This window comes from Lasioglossum baleicum, chromosome 6, assembly GCF_051020765.1.
Source record: "Lasioglossum baleicum chromosome 6, iyLasBale1, whole genome shotgun sequence".
Taxonomy (NCBI): domain Eukaryota; kingdom Metazoa; phylum Arthropoda; class Insecta; order Hymenoptera; family Halictidae; genus Lasioglossum; species Lasioglossum baleicum.
In genome coordinates, this window is record NC_134934.1 from 5,658,716 (window position 1) to 5,678,171 (window position 19,456).

Here is a 19,456-nt window from a genome sequence, read left to right on the forward strand (position 1 = left end):
CACGAATTTTACGATGGCTGTGTCGGTGTCACGCAGTTTTATTGGTCTAATTAAAGTCGAAAGTAGATCGTGTTTTTCATCCACTGTGGCGGCAGAAAGCATGCTCTTAATTATTCAACCGCACGTCGCGTACTTATTGCCGTCACTCCTTAAATAAAAAACGAGGTTTTCAGAATGAAATGCAGTGGCCGCACTGAGACTAGTTCGAAATAGTGTTGGATTTGATTTTCGCAATTTTTCGTTAGGATTCTGTGCAGAACAAATAACTCACGTCACGAGTTAATCAGACGTGTAACACGTACATCAAGATCTCCAGTAGACGGTAAATAACAGACAATCTTTATTAAATATCATTAATGTACCTTATTTTGCATGCTCTAGCACGCTTATCAAGCGAGTGCATAAAGATCTACAAGCGTACATAAATCCTTTCTGTGGCATGAATATTTTATAAGGGAACACGGAGAAAATAAAAGAGCAAATATGCTTTGTAAGTTGTTGGAATTGTGTGTTTCTTTATAGTAATTGCTCGTTTCTCCTCGCGTTTGATGTCGGGGGGAATTAATTAGATATTGTTAATAGCCTACACATATTTTTAGAGATTCGTATTTTTGTGAATGAGAGTGTTAAACATTAACCAATTTTATCGCTGAGAATTTCACTGTAATCGACGTAATAACAGTACGCTATTGAACATTACAGACGACGTTCGATTATTTTACTCCGCACGTTGGAGTGCATGCAATCAGCGATGGTTATTCGCATTGTATGCAAATTCCCATTCTATAAAAATTTAAAAGGGGAAGTTTATTCTGTTTTGGGTGAGTACATAATAAAAATGTTTTATTCAATCGTGTGATATTACTGCACACATTTTGGGGAAGCCATGAAGATCCATAGTTTGAAAAATGTTTATACAAATGAAAAAATATTTTCATATTCTGTTAATGCACACATTTTCTAGCATTTGACAAATTTTCCCCATAAATGCATAAATATCTACAGTTGAGTTGCTGTGAGACCAACGCTCTTTACTGTGGCCCATTTCTTGGGGTGGTGTAATGTCCGCTAATTTCTCCCCACGTTTCTGGATCAAGTAAGCCCACAAAGGCGTGGTTTCGTCCAGTTTTCAAATGGGCAAACGTTGCGTGACCACTTCACTGATTAAGGACCTGTAACCGTGGCTCGTAGCCCCGTTATCCCGGTAAAAGTACGATAATGTATCAATTATCGATGTGCGCAAGAAAATTGTTACGTACTGTCGTCATTAGGCGGGGGCTTGTTAGATGCACGCCAGGATAAAAGGCAGATCGCGGATACCGGATGAGTTAAACGAGGATGAACGCAGCGAGATTCAATTAACCGGGATTACCTGAGATCGATCGCTGTTCCGCGAAACCACCGACTTTTCCCTGTGGCAATTACCATTCACGATTATTTTCATCGCGACTCTCCTTCAACGAAAAGAGCGGATTCAAAATTATTTCCAACTAGCTGTACTTTGGACATTGTCCACGTGTAATAACAAATCCAAAAGTTATAAGCAGAAACGTGCCCAAAAAAGGGCGAGAAAGTCGTCTTTGGTCACTAGTGACGTCACAACTTTTGAACGAATGGACTTTTTCGAATGCGGATTTCTCCCAAACCATCCCGAACGAACACTGCGTTTAATGGCTCAAACCCCAGCTTTCGACGTTCAGTCGTTATCAGTTGATGCCGTCACAAACAGAGAGACAGTCTACAAATAAGAGGCTTCGAAAATTAGTGAGTGATTAACGAGTAGACCGCGAATTTTTAATGGTTAACGCAAAATAATAATGTTCTGTGTCTGTTATATGGACTAGGAGCTACTTAGAAAGTTTATACGTGCATGGGTAATTATAGTCACTGAATTCCTAATGAAAGGGACTATCATTGTATATGTCTAAAAATGGGTGCTTCCATTTAAAAAATGAAGGTGACCTTAATATCTCTAAAAAAATCACAAAAACAAAAATGTTTTTGGTATCATGCGAGCCCCACTGAACCATTCAACTTTGTCCTTCAGACATTTGACGTATCTTTAAAAACAACAAAGATATTTGAGGTGGCAACGTTAGGTGACTCACCCGGTATGTGTACAGAGATAGAGATAATCAACGTTCGCTTTAAAATATAATGGACATGCGATTTAAAAATTCTAGGAAATGTATGTCTTCATGTTTTGCATTAAAACTTCGTCATAAATCATCTTTGGAGGTTTTACTAGGTCTCTGCTACTCGCTAAATTAAAAGTTTCTGTAACGACCTGACCAATACCTACTTTAAAATCACTGACATGTAATTAAAAACTTCTGGGCCGTGTCAGTCTTCATTTTATGCATTAAAATTGCACCGTAAATCAACTTTGAAGACGTTGAATCATAGATCGCAGACTAAGTGCATTTCTGATAAAAACCGGTAGATCGAAATTGCAATAATTAAAATGTCCAACACTAAATAGATGAAATATTGTAAAAACGTTTAAAGAATTTCGAAACAATGTTACAATATTTCAAGCTCACAAAAATAATTTTAGACATAAATAAACGATTATAGCTTTTGCAATCGATGCAAACAATTTTGATTGTCCGTATTTTCAGCTCACTAAAATAATTTTCAAAATAAATAAACGTCTCTGTACCTTTTGTATCTAGTCGCAATCTCCTCGCACTACAAACTTGAAGTACCATTATTAGACGTGTGAAAAATACAGTCCGAAGATCGATGTCCCTGTCAATACCAGCTGCCGAATAGAAAAACAACGACGACGATGGAAAAATGGTTTTTCCCGATCCGAAGATCGATCTCCAATCTGGCTGGGGCGAAAAAATTAAATTAGCACCATTACACGGGCAAAAACTAGCCCGTGAACTCGGCTGATTGATGTCGATGTTAATACAAGCTTCGTGTTACCTGCGTCAGGTGCTCATTACCCGATATCCATCAAGGAAATGGCCCGTGCAACGCGTGACAAACTATTCTCGATTTATTTCCTGGCGAGCGGAATCCGCGCGAATTTATTCCTTCCGGCTGATTCTGCGAAGGACCAGCTACTTTGTCGACGGATCACGTGCACGATGGTTGCAAGCCGGTTGCCTTTGGTCCCTTTGCATTGGATTCTTACGAGTGCAGTGTGTGCTGCACGTGGAATTATTGCATTCGAACGTGACATTGTCGCAACGTGACTATGACTGACTTTGAGCGAGCGAAGAAATGGTGTTGAAAAATTTCATAGTGTTGAAAGCATTAGTCTCGCGATGAGAACATGATTGATTAGGAGCAAAAGAAGGTAATAGAGTTCGCTGAAAAATTAGAATTTACTATTTTTTAAAAATCTATTTTGATTTTTATCGATCTTTATTCTTAATGGACCGAATGTTGTATACAGGGTGTCTCAGCTGAAGGAGGCCACCTAAATATCTTACTTTATTTTTAATGGCACAAAAAATATTTAGGGCATAATTTAAATAGCATCGAAGGAGGAATATCATAGAAGAACAATTTTTTTTGTTCGGTTATTTTTTCACAGTTTTTTCAAGGTCACCGTTATTTCTTATCGGGAAAACTTATTTTTTTAATTCCATCTTGTTAATGACTTAACCATATTCAAATGTATTTTTTCCCGATAAAAAAATAACGATGACCTCCAAAAAACTTGTTTTTCTATGGTATTCCTGAAGTAAAAATATTGGAACCCGGCGTCCTGGGCGGCAACTCCAAAAATGGTGACAATTGTTGGTCTCGAAACAAACGGTTCGTTAACAGAAAATAGAATCAAGGAATGCTGTTTTTGCAAGCGAGGAAATGTTTAATTGTTAACGAACGGTTCGTTAAAGGACTTCTAACACAAAGGCGGTTTTTAGTCGTCAATTTACTTCTGGAAAACGTGATATCAAATTCTAAAACTGATTCAACGCCAAACAGAAAATTTCGACAGTGGATACTGTATAATGCACTAATTACAAAATCTGGATTTGAGGTTTCTGAAAAATCGGAAACGGTTGACTCTTGATCCAATATCCGCCTGGGGTACAAAGCGAGGCGGATTGGCATAGTTTGCTCGCCGGCTTTTAAGCGAATCTTCCAAGTCCTCCGTAAACTTCCGGCAACTGTTAGGAACGTCGGATTTCCTGTGTGATTGCACATTACATGCACACGCCAAAACGAAACGAAACTGTTGTTGGAGAAGTATGCAGTTGCGTAGACATTCCGGGACCTTGTCAACGGTTCCATATCGCGTTCCAATAATGATTACCGTCGCGGGATTCATGCACAGGAGACAATGACACGAAACCCCGCACCCATCCCGGGGATTTCATAATCCCATCCGCGGAAATCACGGTGCAGGCCCTCGGTGGTGCATGTAGAGCCTCGGCGCATGCAAGTGAATGCGCAAGGTCGTTAGTGTAAATCTGTTGTTGCGGATGAGTTTAAATTGAATTCTTGCACGCGCGGATCGCGGATTACGCGGAATCGGTTCCGCTTTTTCGGGCTGACTCTTTTGTAACGCTGTTCGACGATAATTTCTGCTTCTCAATTACTAACGAGTGATTGTTGCTGGTCATTCTGATGCGCTGAATATCCATCCGAAAGTCGTTTTTGTCTGTCAGTCTCGATTTTTGAGGAATTTCACGTGGAAGGTAAAAATCAAGTTTAACAACTCTTCCTGCTTGAACCAGAGGAACTGGACAAATGATTTTTCCGTAGAATGATTCTTCAGGCTCACGCAAATACAATAATATCTTTTAACTGTAGGTTTTAATAACAAAAACAAGTTTTAAGTTTGAGAATTGTTCCTGCTTGAACGCTATTTACAGACACGAAGATGTATTTTAACGATTAATTAGAAGGATATTGCGAGCGGTTTTGTTTCAGTGCCCACTGTAATTGGGAACGGTAATTGCTGCGGCGAGTTTGACAAAGTTTTGCGTTCAGCGGATTGTCTGACGCAGATCCGGATCAAACATTCAATGACTCGCTCATGTTGCCTGTTGATAGGTAACGAGAACGTTCATTTCGCCGGTGGCGGTAGCAAACTAGTCACCGGAATCCTGTTGCTTGTAAGACAAATTAGGGCGACGAAGCAAGTTCATTGACACGTGTGACGAGTGATTGTTGTTTGATCTGCTTGTTCTGTTAATGAAATTCAGTGGTACCCTTTCCAACAAAATATGTTATTTAAAATTTCCTTCCACAGGTACATACTAATATTTCTCTCCACATTAAAAGTTCTCAATTATCGTTCACACTGAACATTAAAAGTATATTTCTTCACTTAAAAATTTTAAGAAACAAAAGGCATCAAGTCTACTCAAGGAATTTTAAGAGGAAACACTCCGCGACGTTTGAACGGTAGAGGAGGGTCGCGGATGCGCGGTGTTGCCTCTCGGAAATTAGTCGTATTAATTACGGGGGTCCGGGTAAATAGAACTGGTATAAGGTTAACAGGTTGGGAAATGTTAATTCGTGAAATTGCAGAGAAGGGGGACGACACGAGGCCCACTCGGCGCAGTCCACACAGGACCGCAGGAAGCTCTTGAAGCGGACCAGGAGCCTCGCGGTCATATCCGAGGACGAATCTCGACAGGATCGAGAGGCCCACCACTTCCGGCTCGGGCAATCGACCTTCGACTTGCCCAGGAGGCATCAGTTGATACCCAGGGCCAAGCTGATCGATCGAAACTCCCTGAAGGACAGGTGAGTACCAACACAGAGAGAGAAAGAACTCGAGGAAACGTGGCAAGTTCAGACGCGATTGCGTTGGCTGCCACTCAAGTCGATTGACTTTGACGTGGTTTTTCAAACGGGGAAGAAGAAACCGAACGAATATCGTGAAATTGCTCGGAGATCAATCGCGGCTTTGGTTTTGTAGGTCAGGCTAGCAAAGCGTTTCCTACAGGGATGGGCCAGGCCTTGCTTAAGAATTGAATAATTGGATCCTGTAATTCCGAGATTGGTTCAATGATTAATGGATAGACACTTGCTTCATACTTGTGTCCTTCATCTCTGACTCGTTCCTGTTTGTTAAATGGTTGATCAAGTACACAGTAAATAAAACATTGATGCGTACGGGGAGACAATACTAATTGTATTTTGTTAAGAAATGTTTACCAACATATTCGTGGTCCTCTTTTGATTACAATGATACCAAACACGTACCAAACAACATGATTATCTGAACTAATCGGGTGGATACAGCTGTTTGTTTTAAATCTTTACTGATTGGCATAATGAGCTGTTTACATGTAAAACACGAATAGTACACAATAACGAAAAGTTCGTGTAATATAGGTTTTACTAAATCATGAATTGAACAAGCAAATATGCTCCCAATAAAATCATGTTTGGGCTCATTTTAATCACAAAAGTGTGACGACTATACAGTGTTCGACTTCTACATAAAATTTGCAATTTAAATTGGCCTATAACGATCTTTCATTAGCAGTTCTTTACACGGTAATAATTAACTACAGAACTCCATGCAAATTCGGGTTTCTCCGCGGATTCAAAGAAGTGGAATAAAATACTGCCTCCCTCAATGCCTCTTCCGGTAAAGCCAGAAAATACGATCGCGTTCAATTTCATAAAATTTCGTGTTCCCGCGGAGTTTTCAAGGATTCGACCATCTACCTGTGAATTCAGCGGACTCTCATGCCCGTTCATTACTCACCGTTTCCCGTAGCGGCAAGGTACAAACGACATCGCATTTATATTTCCGCAATGACTCTCTCCGAGCTGAAACTGCAACATTTTGAGCCCCTAGCGACAGAGGTAACATCCATCCCAGCGTTTCAAAGTGAAAACAATAGATAGATCTGTCCGATCGAATCTTTAATTAAAAAGTGGGGAATACGCGCTCTCGAGTTCGCCTTTTCCGGCGAACAACAATTCCATTTCCGATACGTTTCGTAGATTTCCATTAGCTGAGCTGCTACACGCCGCTCGGATAATTTTATTGGAAAATGCAGTTCCGATGATTTCTGCTGCAGTTCTGTAACTGAGCTCCAAGGATCAAATTGGAATTACAACGTGCGCTGTTGTACATTGTACAGGCCACGACTCGGGAAATAACCGGCGGGCGCAATTAAACGGCGCATTAAATCGTCGGACGTGTGTTTTCATCAAAATCGCCCGAGGAGAATATGTTTCGACGATGACCATTACGAAAACCACCGACTAAAATGTTTCGCAAAAATGAGAAACTGTTGGAAGAACAATGGAGAAGAAACAACCTATAAACTCCATGCAATTTACACGATTCTTCGTTACATTCAGTCGAATACCAATACCATAGAAAATATAATTCTGTATTAAAATGTGAAATAGCTGATGTCTAGGAAAATGTTTAAGAACATTTTTCGAGCAGAATAGTCAACAGTTTTACTTGATTCAACGTGGAACTCATTAGTTCTCATTATTTTAAAAAATGAAACTTTGGTGTCTCATTTTCGCCTCTCATTGCCATTGGTTACAGCGCATCGAGCAAATTCTTTCGCGACTCGATAATTACGGACGCAATCAGACACTCGGCGAGCGGACAATTTAATTACCGCTCGGGCAAACATCGACCCTCTCGAAAACGACAATTAAGTTGATCGTTGTGTGGATCACGGGAAATTTGATTTGGAGCTCGTTTATCTTTAAAGTGGCCGGTCTGCGGATTAGCGAACCGTCGAATCGAGAGTGCACGAGCTGTCTGTGAAAACTCTGTCTGGAAAACTCGTTTACCTCGTGAGAGATTTTCCAGCCGGCGCCGTGGAACTTTCTTGCCTCCATTGTCCTTGTACGGTTGGTTACAGTCGGCTCGATACGTTAAAGCCGTTTTAATAATGCAATGAACGTGTGTGCGTCCCGCGGCGCCGAATTATAGTACCGCCCCCGACCCCCGGGGCTGTTTAGCGGATACAAATTTCAATAGCCAGTGTGCCCCGTGATATACGACCCGGGAAAATGAGGGAAGATCGTGGAAAATGTCCGGCACGATCTCGCGTGAAAATTGGAAATTCGTTGGGAGGATCCGAATTCTGGAAAATCGCTAGTTGCAATCTTCTGCTTCGCTTGTTTTTAGTGTGAGTCTCACCGATACTCAACCGAGCGTGTGTACCGCTTGACTCCAGTGTTGAGAATAATGTTTTGACAGTAACGGAGATAAAATGCTGTTGTAGTGTTAGTTGAGAGCCGTGTTTAGTCTATGATAGGGTCGCAGTGTTTTCGGTGACGGATTGAACATAATTGCTAATGACCGTTGATTGCAGGCTCTCGAAAAGCCAGCAGCATCTCTCGGACTCGTACGAGAGATTCAACGAAGCGAAATCCTACTATTCCCGATCCGCTTGCGGTCTTCACTCGATCCCGCCGGGACTGGCGACATTTCCGGATCCTCTGCCTTACGCGAGACCCAGCCGAGCCGATCATCCCGATCGTCTGAACATTCTAGATTGGCCCGAATCACCGAGACGTTATCACAGCGTCCAGGATCTCGAGACGGTTAGCGGCTTGGTGGACATCGTCGAGGATAATTGGCCGATCGAGGGGAATCGTAGCATCGATTGCATCTATACTCAGGTAAACAGCTTCTCTATTCTCGAATGCAATTTGCTCGAGATATCGTTAACCATGTGCTGCTGCGTGGCTATAAATTCACGTGGCTAATGGAGATATGAGGTCTCCATGGCAACTGTCGCCGGTTTCAGTGATATCGCATGCATAGTGCGATATAAATTTATGAGCAATGATCAAAATGTATGATCTAGTATCGCCAAGATTGCTCGGATTTTCTGGAGTAGGATAAATATGAACAAATCACAAACTCCTTGTTATAATTTTTTTTGGTTATTGCATCTATATTTGTCATATCTGGAATGAAAAGAGTCATTTCTGATTTGAACGATTGCCTTTTATATGAAATTTATCTCCACGAAATATCAGCATGATCTTGCATGAGACTAGCGAAGTATCCTACCTTGTGATCAGCACTTAAAAAGGACTATAAACTTGTCATTATTGTAACACTCTTCCTGTCGTTATATTTTAGTTCTTAATTTTTGGAATGAAGAGATTCTTCGCTGATATAAAACATTGCCTCCGGTACTTAATTTATTTTTATGAAATATCTCCCCCCCCCCTGATTTAGTATAAAGATTGCCAAGTACTCCACTTTATGATCAGCAATTAACCTAACCCAGACTACAAACCTATAATTATTACAATTTTTCCTTGCTGGTGTAATTTAATTCCTGATTCGAGAGATTGCCTCCTGTACGAATTTTTCAGTTGGCAGCTGGTTCACTAAAACATTGAGAAATAAAGATTGATATCCTTATGTTTAACAATGTTTTGTTATCGATTATAGTTTCAATTAATAGTGACTCTTCCTATTAAAAAAAAAAGAAAAATAAAACTAGCAAACGTTACATTTTAGTAGTATGTTTTCTTTTTATGACGTCCAACCTTTTCGATTTGCGCAGTGCTCAGCCATGCGGCAAAACGCAGTCGTAATTCCAACAACTTTAAAATGAGATTATCCTCAGCCAGTTAGCAACCGTGAACCTAAACAGCAATTTATGCTGTTGCTGCATCTCCAATTAAACCTTTACCCCGATTAAATCATAAGGTAAGGTGTTAAATTGCAAGCAGCATAAAACAGAACATTTGAAACGCTTGATGCAGTACCAGGTTGATATTTTGTGGAGAAAGAAATTATGTAGAAAATCTTTTCAGCCACAAAATAATCTCTTCATTCAAAAAATATGAATTAAAATATAGCGACGGGGGCAACATTGCAATGACAGATTTCTGGCTGGTCTCTGATACTTGATAAAGTATTCCGAAAGCTTTATTCAAGATCAGAGAGAGAGAGAGACAAGTACTTCGTTGACATAAATTCTGTACAAAATTCAATGCTTTAAAAAAAGGAAGCAATCTCTTAATCCCGAGAAATACGAGTTAAAATACGCGCTGATCACCAGACAGCGGATTTATGCATACGTCACACGTTATGAATACGTCAATTTTAAAACAGTGGAAAACTTAAAAATTAGAAAATCTTTATAATTTCGATAATCGCATAATAAAGAATCTGGAACCTCTCATTTGGAGCAGCGGTGGTAGGTTCAGTGTTGAAGCAGAAAAGTACATAATTCCTACTTGGCCCTACCGTGCAATACTTTCGTTTCTCCTAAAGACCCTCAGTCCATTGATCGCGAAGTGGACTATTTCCTAATCTGCACGAAAGATCAAGCATCGGATGACCCAGATCCACTGATTCCAGGTCAAACGTAAGCGGAAGGAGCACCGAAGCCTGGACAGCATCCTCTTCGAGGACGACGGGGAGCTCGAGTACTTCGACGTGCTGAACCTTCTGCCTCTGTCAAACGTGCGTCTCGAGTTCGACGAGGAGGACGCTCGGAACAACAATCTCACGCGGAAAAGCGACAGCCTCGAGCCCAGAGGCAAGCTGAAATCCCTCGAATACCTGGGCTCGCGTACAACAATCGAGAAACGGGCGAGAAGCAACGCGACCGACGAGGAGAAATGTACAGGGAGTAGGACGTTAGAGAGGAAAAGTGATCCCGAGTACGAATACCGGAAAAAGCAGCCCGAACCGCAATTCAAAGAAGAATTCACCGAACGATCAAAGAGAGAACCAGGTCGGGCAGAGGCGTTCGAACAGTTGGGGAACGAGGATTATTGCAGGGACGACAGCATCGATCGGCGAGCCACGCTGTCCAAGGCTGATGAGGACCGGCATTCTCATCGGTTGGTGAACCCCGAGGAAGAAGAACACGATCGAAGGGTCGAGGAGGCGGAGGATTACAAATCCATTTGGATCTCGGATACGGAGGAACACGAGGATATGTCGCGGAGGCCGCAAGTCCTGAAAGTCGTCGACAACGACGTGACGAAGAGACGACACCGCAGAACCTCGCCGGAACTAGATCTGGCCGAGCAGAGCCAGAAGGACGGGGCATTTAGGAATGAGGAAGAGGAGCCTGGAAAGTTGGATGGGAAACCTGAGGGGGCGGACCCTGGCAGCGAGGAAGTGAGTGAGGATGTTGATCTACCCTTTCTTGTTTAGATTTAAGAGAGGAGTTGATCAGAGCAGGGATTTAATGAATGTAGAAGTCGTAAAAGGTCCGGATACTTGTAGGCCTTGTAATGTTTACCTACTAAAAGCAATCCTTTCCCTGTGAAATGAACTTTTGTTATTTATTTGTTTTGCCTGCTTCCAGAGTCCTAAAGAGAAAGCCGACCCGAAAACAGCCTTTACCAACGCCAAAATGTTCATCGAGCCGAAGCCAGGGGACAAGGATCCTCCCCGCAACAAACCGAACGAGGGTAGGTTCGAGAGGATTGTGAAAGGTACATCGAACATCCTAGGGAAAGCTTGCAGCGTCGTGAAAGGGAGCTTGGGATTCGAAGCTAGATCCGAGAGCTCTGATCTGGGATTGGGTTCGGAATCCGGCAGCGACACGAGAAGGAGATCAGTAGATGACGGCATCGAAGACGATCAAGCGTGCATCGGGAAACCGTTGGCTCGCAAGAACAGCGACTCGAAGAAGAGCAGTCTGACCAGGTCGAAGAGCTGCGTGGACTCCATCGAATGCCATCAGGACGATGGTCAAGAGTTCGATCATGTGCGCTACAAGATCGTCAAGTCGAACATGTTCAGCAAAAACATGTACAACACTGGTCGCGGGGATGTCACGTACGAGGGCCTAATGCAGTACCTTCGGGAGTACTCGTTCCAGGAGCTGTTGCTGGATAACAACGTCGTCATCATCGAGCCGGTACGTGCGGAGACCATCGAGAGGAAACCTTCTACCATGAGCAAGACCAGGTCCGAGACCACGTGTAAGATAGCAGGTGCTATACAGAAGAAATCGAATGAAAATCGAGACAGGAATTGCGACAGTGCTGATGGCAGCAACTCGAAGAGTCCTAAACAATCGTCTATCAAGAAGCACTTCTTCTACCATCCTATCAGGGTGAATCGTGAGTTGATCGACGAGGAGTTACCTGATCCTGATACTGTTAGGAACGTCAGAAGGATGTTCGAGAATACTTTGAAAATGAAAAGTAATTCGGAGTTGACTCGTGATGACAAGAGTCGCAAGAGTGTCAGCATGAAGGATCTGAGCAGTATCGATGATGCTAGGTTTGATGAGATCTCTGAGAAGATCCACGAGGGGTCCAGGTGAGGAGTTTGTTATTTAGTTTTTTAAGATGCTAAGTGTATAACATGAGTGTTCTGCAGCATCCTCTTTCTTCCAGGTCCAGGTGCTCCAGCAGAGCGAAGGACCTTACCAGGCTCTTCGAGAACATGGAAAAATCCACGTCCTCTAACGCATCAGTGGTAGGATGCAAGGACGAGCTGGATAGTCCTCGTTCTGAATCAAAGACACGAATCATAGCCCAATCCTTCGAGGCTAGAAGCGGTCACACGTCCCCCAGCGACTCTACATCCTCCAAAAACAAAGTGAACCGCTATCATCATCATCATCATCATCACCATAATTGGGACGCCGGTAGCGTTAGTTCTGGAGTATCCAGTGACTATCCCGACACTGATCCTGGCAGCGGTGTGCAGTGCATCTCTTCAGAGGACGAAGAAGTGGACTGTCACGAAGAAGAAAGCAACAATGCTCACAATTCCAGCCACTATGTCTCTCAGGATGTCTTAAAAAAGATTCGGGAGTGTGGAACCTCTGTGACATACTACGGAGGCAAGGTGGTGAATTCGAGCAATGGTCCTTTGATAGCACCTGTCGTGGAGAACAGGTTCAAATGCACGGATATGTCGAACGATTATGTGAAATTCCGATTGGTGAAGAGTAATTCCTGTGACAGCCGATTGGAACTAACTGGGCGATTAGTTGAGAACCATTTGAGGTGTCGAGCCAGGGAGAAAGCACCTGACCTGAGTCGCTACACTATCGCAGAGACTCCCAGCATTGAGATCACCACGATAGAGAAGCAGGAAAAGGAGATTGAGCAAGAAGAGGATAAGAGGACGGCGGATCAGACAGAGACGAAGAGGGAGCCACCTGTGGTGATAGGTCTGGAGCCAAAGAAGGAGGACAACAAGGAACCCAAAGCCTTCAAAGCGGATTTCAAGCTGGGACCAACCGACGATGCTAAATCGACTTATCCGAGTCGATTTATTGGCAGCGCTCTGACCAGGTGGCAGGTGAATGAAAATAATTGGAGGACCCCTGATGATTTTGGCAAAATGGAGTTCGAAGAGTTCGAGGTCCTAGAGGATAGTCTGAATGCAGCTGATAGTCAGCGTCCCGAATCCTCTTGAACATTCTTGGTTGTAATATAGTGTCGGTATCGATTACGATCGATCGGGAGCGATTGCCAAAGGAGAGTCGACGATAGTTTCTAGTGCTTCCGGTGTCACAGAGTTGTAGGGGCTGGCCAAGGGAGTTGTACAGTTGTTAATCAAGGTTTCCCAGCAACGACTTGGATATTCTACCCTGGAAGACTGAGCTTCGGGCTGTTATCTAGGAAACTGGGGGCGGGGCTTGTTGATTACTGTTGTAATGGCGATTTCTTGAAATGATTGTGGAGAACGGTCTGAATAGATGCTAGGCAGTATCGAAATTTCTAATTGTTCCCTGTCTTGGCTGCTGTTGCAGTTTCGATGTTCCTATATCTGCTCCATAATGCTTATGTTCTTGTTTATAGATCTCTTCTGAAATTAACTATTGTAACAAATTACAAATTATTACGAATTATTTTTTATTGTCCTTGCAATTGGGTCCAGGGAGCCCCACCCTCAGTCGTTCTAGGCTTAACGGAACGTCGCGTCGGTCGCCGAACATCGAATCGCAACGATCATGTATTCGCTGCGAGTGTACATAGGACGGAAGGATGGTTCATTACTTGTATGTTCTGGCTACGAAATAAATGTTTATGAAAAATCCTGATGCTCGTCAAAACTGATTTGTTCATCTTTTTAATAAACATGGATCCTAATTGACTGGGTTTACGGAATCCGTCAAAACGACGAGTTCTAATATTTTTAATTGGATGCATCCATGAGGAATTATTCAACAAATTTAATTGTTTGGGTGTATATTATAAAAATAATGGTTAATTTATATCGAACACATTTATTTATTTGGTCACATCGCGATAAAATTGTTAAATATCTGAAAGATCCCTGTCACTTTTGTAATGCAATGTGAAACGGTCTGGGTTAGCGTTAGGTCGTTAGATCCACTGTTAACGGAGCCGAGCAATTCCGTTTTAGCTAACGGGTCAACGAAAAATGCACGACGAAGGCTCACCCCGTAAAAGCAACCATAACAGCACGCCATTAGAGCCGCCGTTGTTTCACGCCGCTTAAAAACTCGGCGAACTTTTAGCATGTGTTCTGATCCGCGTCTTCCTCTGAACTTTACAATAATGGCGAACCAACGTAAACCTAAATATAACAGTCTATTTCGACCGAGTCGAGTTTAATGCGCGAAACGAACTCGTTCTACAATTTATTTATGCGCCGTGTACAGCCCGTCTAGAGCTGTGATTCATTATGCAATGAAAGTCTAAGGTTCGTTTCTGTCGGTAGATCAAACGACGTTCCTGAAAAGCTTCGAGAGTATTTTTGTTTCAACGTTCACTGTAAACGAACCAGTGTTGTTTTTTTAAAACTGTCAGTACTGTGAAAATTCAACCGATATACTTACAATAAAAAGATATATTTCTGCAAGTAAATGAAGGAATAATTTCTATATATTTTCATCATATTTTTTTTTGACGACCGTGGTCAACAACTGTCCGATAAAATTAAAATAATGTTGCGCATATCACTCTCAAGTAATAAAACAGTCCCATAAAGTTAAAATGCACTTGTTCACATCATTCTCAAGTAATGAAACTGTCTGACGAAGTCAAAGTGGTTCACATAATTTTCGAGTAATAAAGGAATCTAATAGAACCACAATGAGATTGTTCACATTGTTTTCAAACAATAAACCAGCCTGACAAAATCAAAGGGAAATTGTGCACATTATTCTCGTGTAATAAATCGGACTGACAAAATTAAACGTATAAAATTGTTCACATCACTTTCGAGCAACAAAAGCTCGATAAAATGAAAATTGATATATTCATAGTATCAAAAATTCTGTTCGAGAGCCAAAGAAAAATTTCCTAGAGATTGGAATTTGTTTACAATGGATAGAAAGCCGAGCCACCTTATTCACAAATCACTATATTTATAAGGTTCTTGCCTCAGACTCGAGGAAGATTTCATCCAAGGGAATTTTTTACCATGGTTGCACGCTTTGTGGAGATGAATCGTTACTTTCATTGTACTGTATCACTCACCAAGATCCTGCGCGCCCTGAGGAATCAGGCTCTTTTCGATCTTCTCCTTCGACAAGCTCGATGTCTTCGTTTCCTTTGACGAGCTTCTCGAATCCTCCAACCCCTTTGCTAAAATCGGGCTTAAGCTCGGAGCGAAAGAGCTCGTCGTCACGGAAATACTCCTCCGGGAGATGTGCCACCACCTTCTGCACCATGTTTCCTGAAATATGGAAAAGTAACGTGAGAACATATTGTTGCTGCAGGTCTCCATTATTTTGTAAGATTTATGAAGAACCATAAAACTCTAAGAACATCTAAAATGCTTAAGCATTCTGTTTCATGACTCCCAATTTATTAAAATTATTACGAGAAAACTTAAATCATTCATCCTTTGACATTAAGGAAGACAATTTCTATTTTGCATAAAGAGTCGCAGTCTAATTTATTCTATCAATTTTGGTATGAATTAAACTGCATCTTCTATTGTAATTTATCTTTCTAATACAATTTTATTTGTTATTTAAATAGATGAAAATGAGCCGTGTATATTTTAGAAACTTCCTTCAAGCTTCAGAACATTTTTTAAAGGGAATTGTTATCCCATCCAATCTAATAATGTTTCGAAGTTTTTTGTTCGAATAGTGAACATTTCTCTTGAATAATTCATAAGGAGAACAGCGAAAGGAAGATTCACGTAAAAAGATTAATAAAGATCGCGTGAAAATTTCGCAACAGCACCTCCGTTTTCAAAATATTTATAAGCGAGAAAACTGTTTGAAACGCGTATGTTCGCATTCAGTATGTTCCCGGTACTTATGTAAACAGTATATCGAATTGACTACACGGCTAAACCGAATCCTACTGCTTTTCTTGGCAAACCGTTTCATCTGTTATTTGCGTTTAATTAACGCGCTCGGACAACAAACACGGGACACGGTATTCCGCGAGATACAAACTACCGGGTGAATCACGGTTGCGAGAATGAAATTCCGACTGCTATCGAATCTCAGGTTACACTTTCGGAAGTAGAAGACAGGGGAGCTAAGACGGAAATGAAGAAACTTCCTAAAGATTCGAAACTGTAAGAAGATAATGAAAATCGGACTCTTGTAAATTCTTCTGCCAAATATGAAACTTTTGCAACCTTTTGCAAATGAAATTTTTTAACCTCGGAGATTACCCTCTTTCAATAGCACTCTTAGACAGGCCTGCCCTTCGTTTTACTAAATTAGTTTTTCTGTTGGCGTTACGGTGATACAGGTAAAAAAATCGATAGTATTTTGGAAAAACAAATTATTGAGATTTTTAATTCTTTTGCTAGAGGTAAAAATAAAATAATTCATGTTATTCTCAATCGGTGAAGCGAGCTGATAAAATTAAAACAAGATGGATCATATTATTCTCAAGTATGTAATAAAACAGTCTAATAAAGTGAAAGTAAAATCGTCCTCATCACTTTCAAGTAATAAAACAGTCTAATAAAATGAAAGTAAAATTGTTCGACCAATTATTTGTTGATAAAACAATTTAAAAAAACGCAGTGCAACTCTCCAAGAACCTTTATGAAATGTATGAAATCGATAGAAAATACAGGTCCAATCTCTAAATTAAAAAACTAACTTTAGCAACGTTCAGAACATTTTCTGGAATTCGCCACACGTTCTAAAAAGTCAACGTCAACAGTTTTTGCTGTCCTGCACCCGACAGAAAGTTCTCGAGCAGTACAAGCGGAAAAACTTTCGCGCAAAACGTTTTCGCTCTTCTTTTTTTTCGAGCGCGGAAGTGGATTTGTCACATGGAACTGCAACAGTGGTCGCCGAGAACGTATCGAGAGACAACGAGATTAGTTTTGCGCGGATAAACTCGTCACGAGCAACGTATGGAGACGTCTGGCTGGCATCCAGGATACGGGGTCACCGTAGGGTCACGTTGAAACTGGAGTTCGGCCAGGGTCGTGACACCATTCGATGCCGACAAAAGTTCGCGATCTCAAAGGAGACTCATTAGTCAAAGGACCAAGTTTCTCGCTTTACACTTCCGATACCTCGATGTTCCCTGGCTTCCTACGATTCAACCCCTCATACTAAATATGTACAACTCCTTTCACCATCAGTGTCACATACCAAAACTCCTTTGTCATCAATCATTTCCCACAGGACACAGCACACTTATCTTATACATCGCTTTCATTCATTCAAGTGGATAAACACCGATGACAAAGAAATAGAATTTCATTTATATTTAATACTGATTAATTATAACCACCTGTCGAGTAACACAGGTTTTACAGTTTTTTCTATTTTATAATGTTGTTATACGAAAGTTTTTGTCGGAAATGATTGTCGTACAAAATCGAAATGAGCTCAATCTTGAGCACATGTGAATCTTCTTTAGAGTTCGGTGGATGTATACATATTTAGAGGGAGCTTCATCGAGATGTTGAAATTAAAACGTTCATCGTGAACCTGGCTTAATATAGTGGTGTAAAGGGTTAATTGCGACGAACCTATGTTTGGTGAAGGATCAAAAGGGAAGTAGGATGAGGCACCGTGAAAATGATACGTGAAACGGCAACCACGTGGTGTCGTTACTTTACCGGAATGGTACCGCAGTGCGTATCCATTTTGATGTCAAGCGCTTCAGCTGGCATCGTAAACCGACGCCTGTATCGAATGCGAAATGTGCCCTACAAAAATACATATCTACAGAAAATTGTCCAATATTCTATAAGCGTGACCTATAAAACGTTTGCAACTGAATTTTTACGTTACTCTCTCATCGATGTGTAACAAGCTAGACGCCTGATTGCGATTTTAGGGTCGTTTGCGATCGTAGAGAGAGAGAGAGAGAGCGCGAATTTTACGAAGTTGTAACAAGAATAGGTAAATCACGTATGAATAATGTATGACAATAATGTATGTCATTTTAAATCGATTCAGAGAATTTGCATTTCGTAGGAAATTGAATAAAAGATTGATCAATTCGATCAAAATTATATAATATATGAATGCACACAATTTTCTGGGTCTCCCTAAGACTTCGTGATGCCATTTTGCGGTCGATTTACTTACGATGTTCTCAACTCCCTAGAGAAATAAGAAATCACTTCTTTTGAACACGCGATATGTAAGTACATATTAGCTTTACTTAACCAGAAGCTCAGTCATCCACTTTCCTCGTGCCATGACTAATGGCTTCTGACAATGAAAGATGGTCGGAGCTCCAGATTGATAACGTTCACGATGAAATTGCTGGATCGAAGATTTTAAGGGAACATTAAGATCTTAGAATCTGCGAGAAAGACGTCTCGGCACAAAATCGTGCAAGAAAATTGTGCATCGACCAGCACGCTTCTACGATATTCAAAACGAAACGTTCCACCGCAAAATAAAATCGGGAGGAACAGCAGGTATTCGAGGACTATAAATCAAATCTCCGGCACCAAAAGGCTCCGGAAATTTGAGAGAATCGAGACTATGGCAGTCGAAAAGTCACCGCCTCCGCGTTGACAATAGAAAGTTTCGCCGAACCATCGCGCCCGAATGGTTAATGCTGATCTTTGTTAGTTTCTCCTCGCAGCGCGTGTCTCCAGTTCCCCAATCTCCAAAAGCGCGTAACGAGTGTTTGAATTGCGTTCTAACTCTCTTCTCTCCTCCGCAACTGGGACAAAGAACTTTGGGAATTGGGTTAAATGTGTACAAAGACTGTGCAGGCCTCCTTCAGGTATCTTGAGATCCTTCGAGAGCCTGTTCATCCTTCAAGATCGCCGAGGATGATCTCTTGATCTCAACGAGGTTTTCCCTTGAACGTTTTCTTTTAATTTGTCCGTCTTGTTTCGGTTTGCCGGAGACGATTAAAAGCTCGAGCGCCTTATTCTGCGAAATTGGAAATAGTGCCGGCGTGAAAATTTAATTATTCCCGTCATCTTCGTCGTTGACTTCGCCGGAGGTTCGCGCTGTAATTCCAAGTGTCGTTTCGGTGTAATGTCGCACGGCAACCTGGGAAATTGCGATAAAAGCCCATCGTCTTAATGAAGCTTCCTTTCGAGCCTTTCTTCCTGGAGAAGTGCTTTCTGTTTGGTCTATCGGCAGTGCGAAGGGAAATAATTGGTTCAACG

The 19,456-nt window shown here is 41.6% G+C and overlaps 2 protein-coding genes across 6 annotated transcripts in view; one reads left to right on the forward strand and one right to left on the reverse strand.

The window, feature by feature from the left end:
• The window catches only part of Jv (javelin), a 44,267-nt gene extending 28,560 nt beyond the window's left edge, over positions 1 to 15,707 (forward strand). For 2 of the 5 annotated variants that reach the window (XM_076425468.1, XM_076425469.1), the window contains exons 2-6: positions 5,500 to 5,718; positions 8,277 to 8,586; positions 10,292 to 11,062; positions 11,253 to 12,217; positions 12,295 to 15,707. In XM_076425468.1, the coding sequence (XP_076281583.1) occupies positions 5,500 to 5,718; positions 8,277 to 8,586; positions 10,292 to 11,062; positions 11,253 to 12,217; positions 12,295 to 13,327 (3,298 nt within the window). In that variant the 3' untranslated portion in view covers positions 13,328 to 15,707. Of the gene's footprint in view, positions 1 to 5,499; positions 8,587 to 10,291; positions 11,063 to 11,252; positions 12,218 to 12,294 lie in introns of all 5 variants that reach the window. The other 3 variants (XM_076425471.1, XM_076425470.1, XM_076425467.1) reach the window with 2 other exon arrangements.
• The window catches only part of Mcu (mitochondrial calcium uniporter), an 86,602-nt gene that overhangs the window by 42,987 nt on the left and 24,159 nt on the right, over positions 1 to 19,456 (reverse strand). The window contains exon 2 of the mRNA XM_076425516.1: positions 15,361 to 15,559. Within this exon, the coding sequence (XP_076281631.1) occupies positions 15,361 to 15,559 (199 nt within the window). The remainder of the gene's footprint in view (positions 1 to 15,360; positions 15,560 to 19,456) is intronic.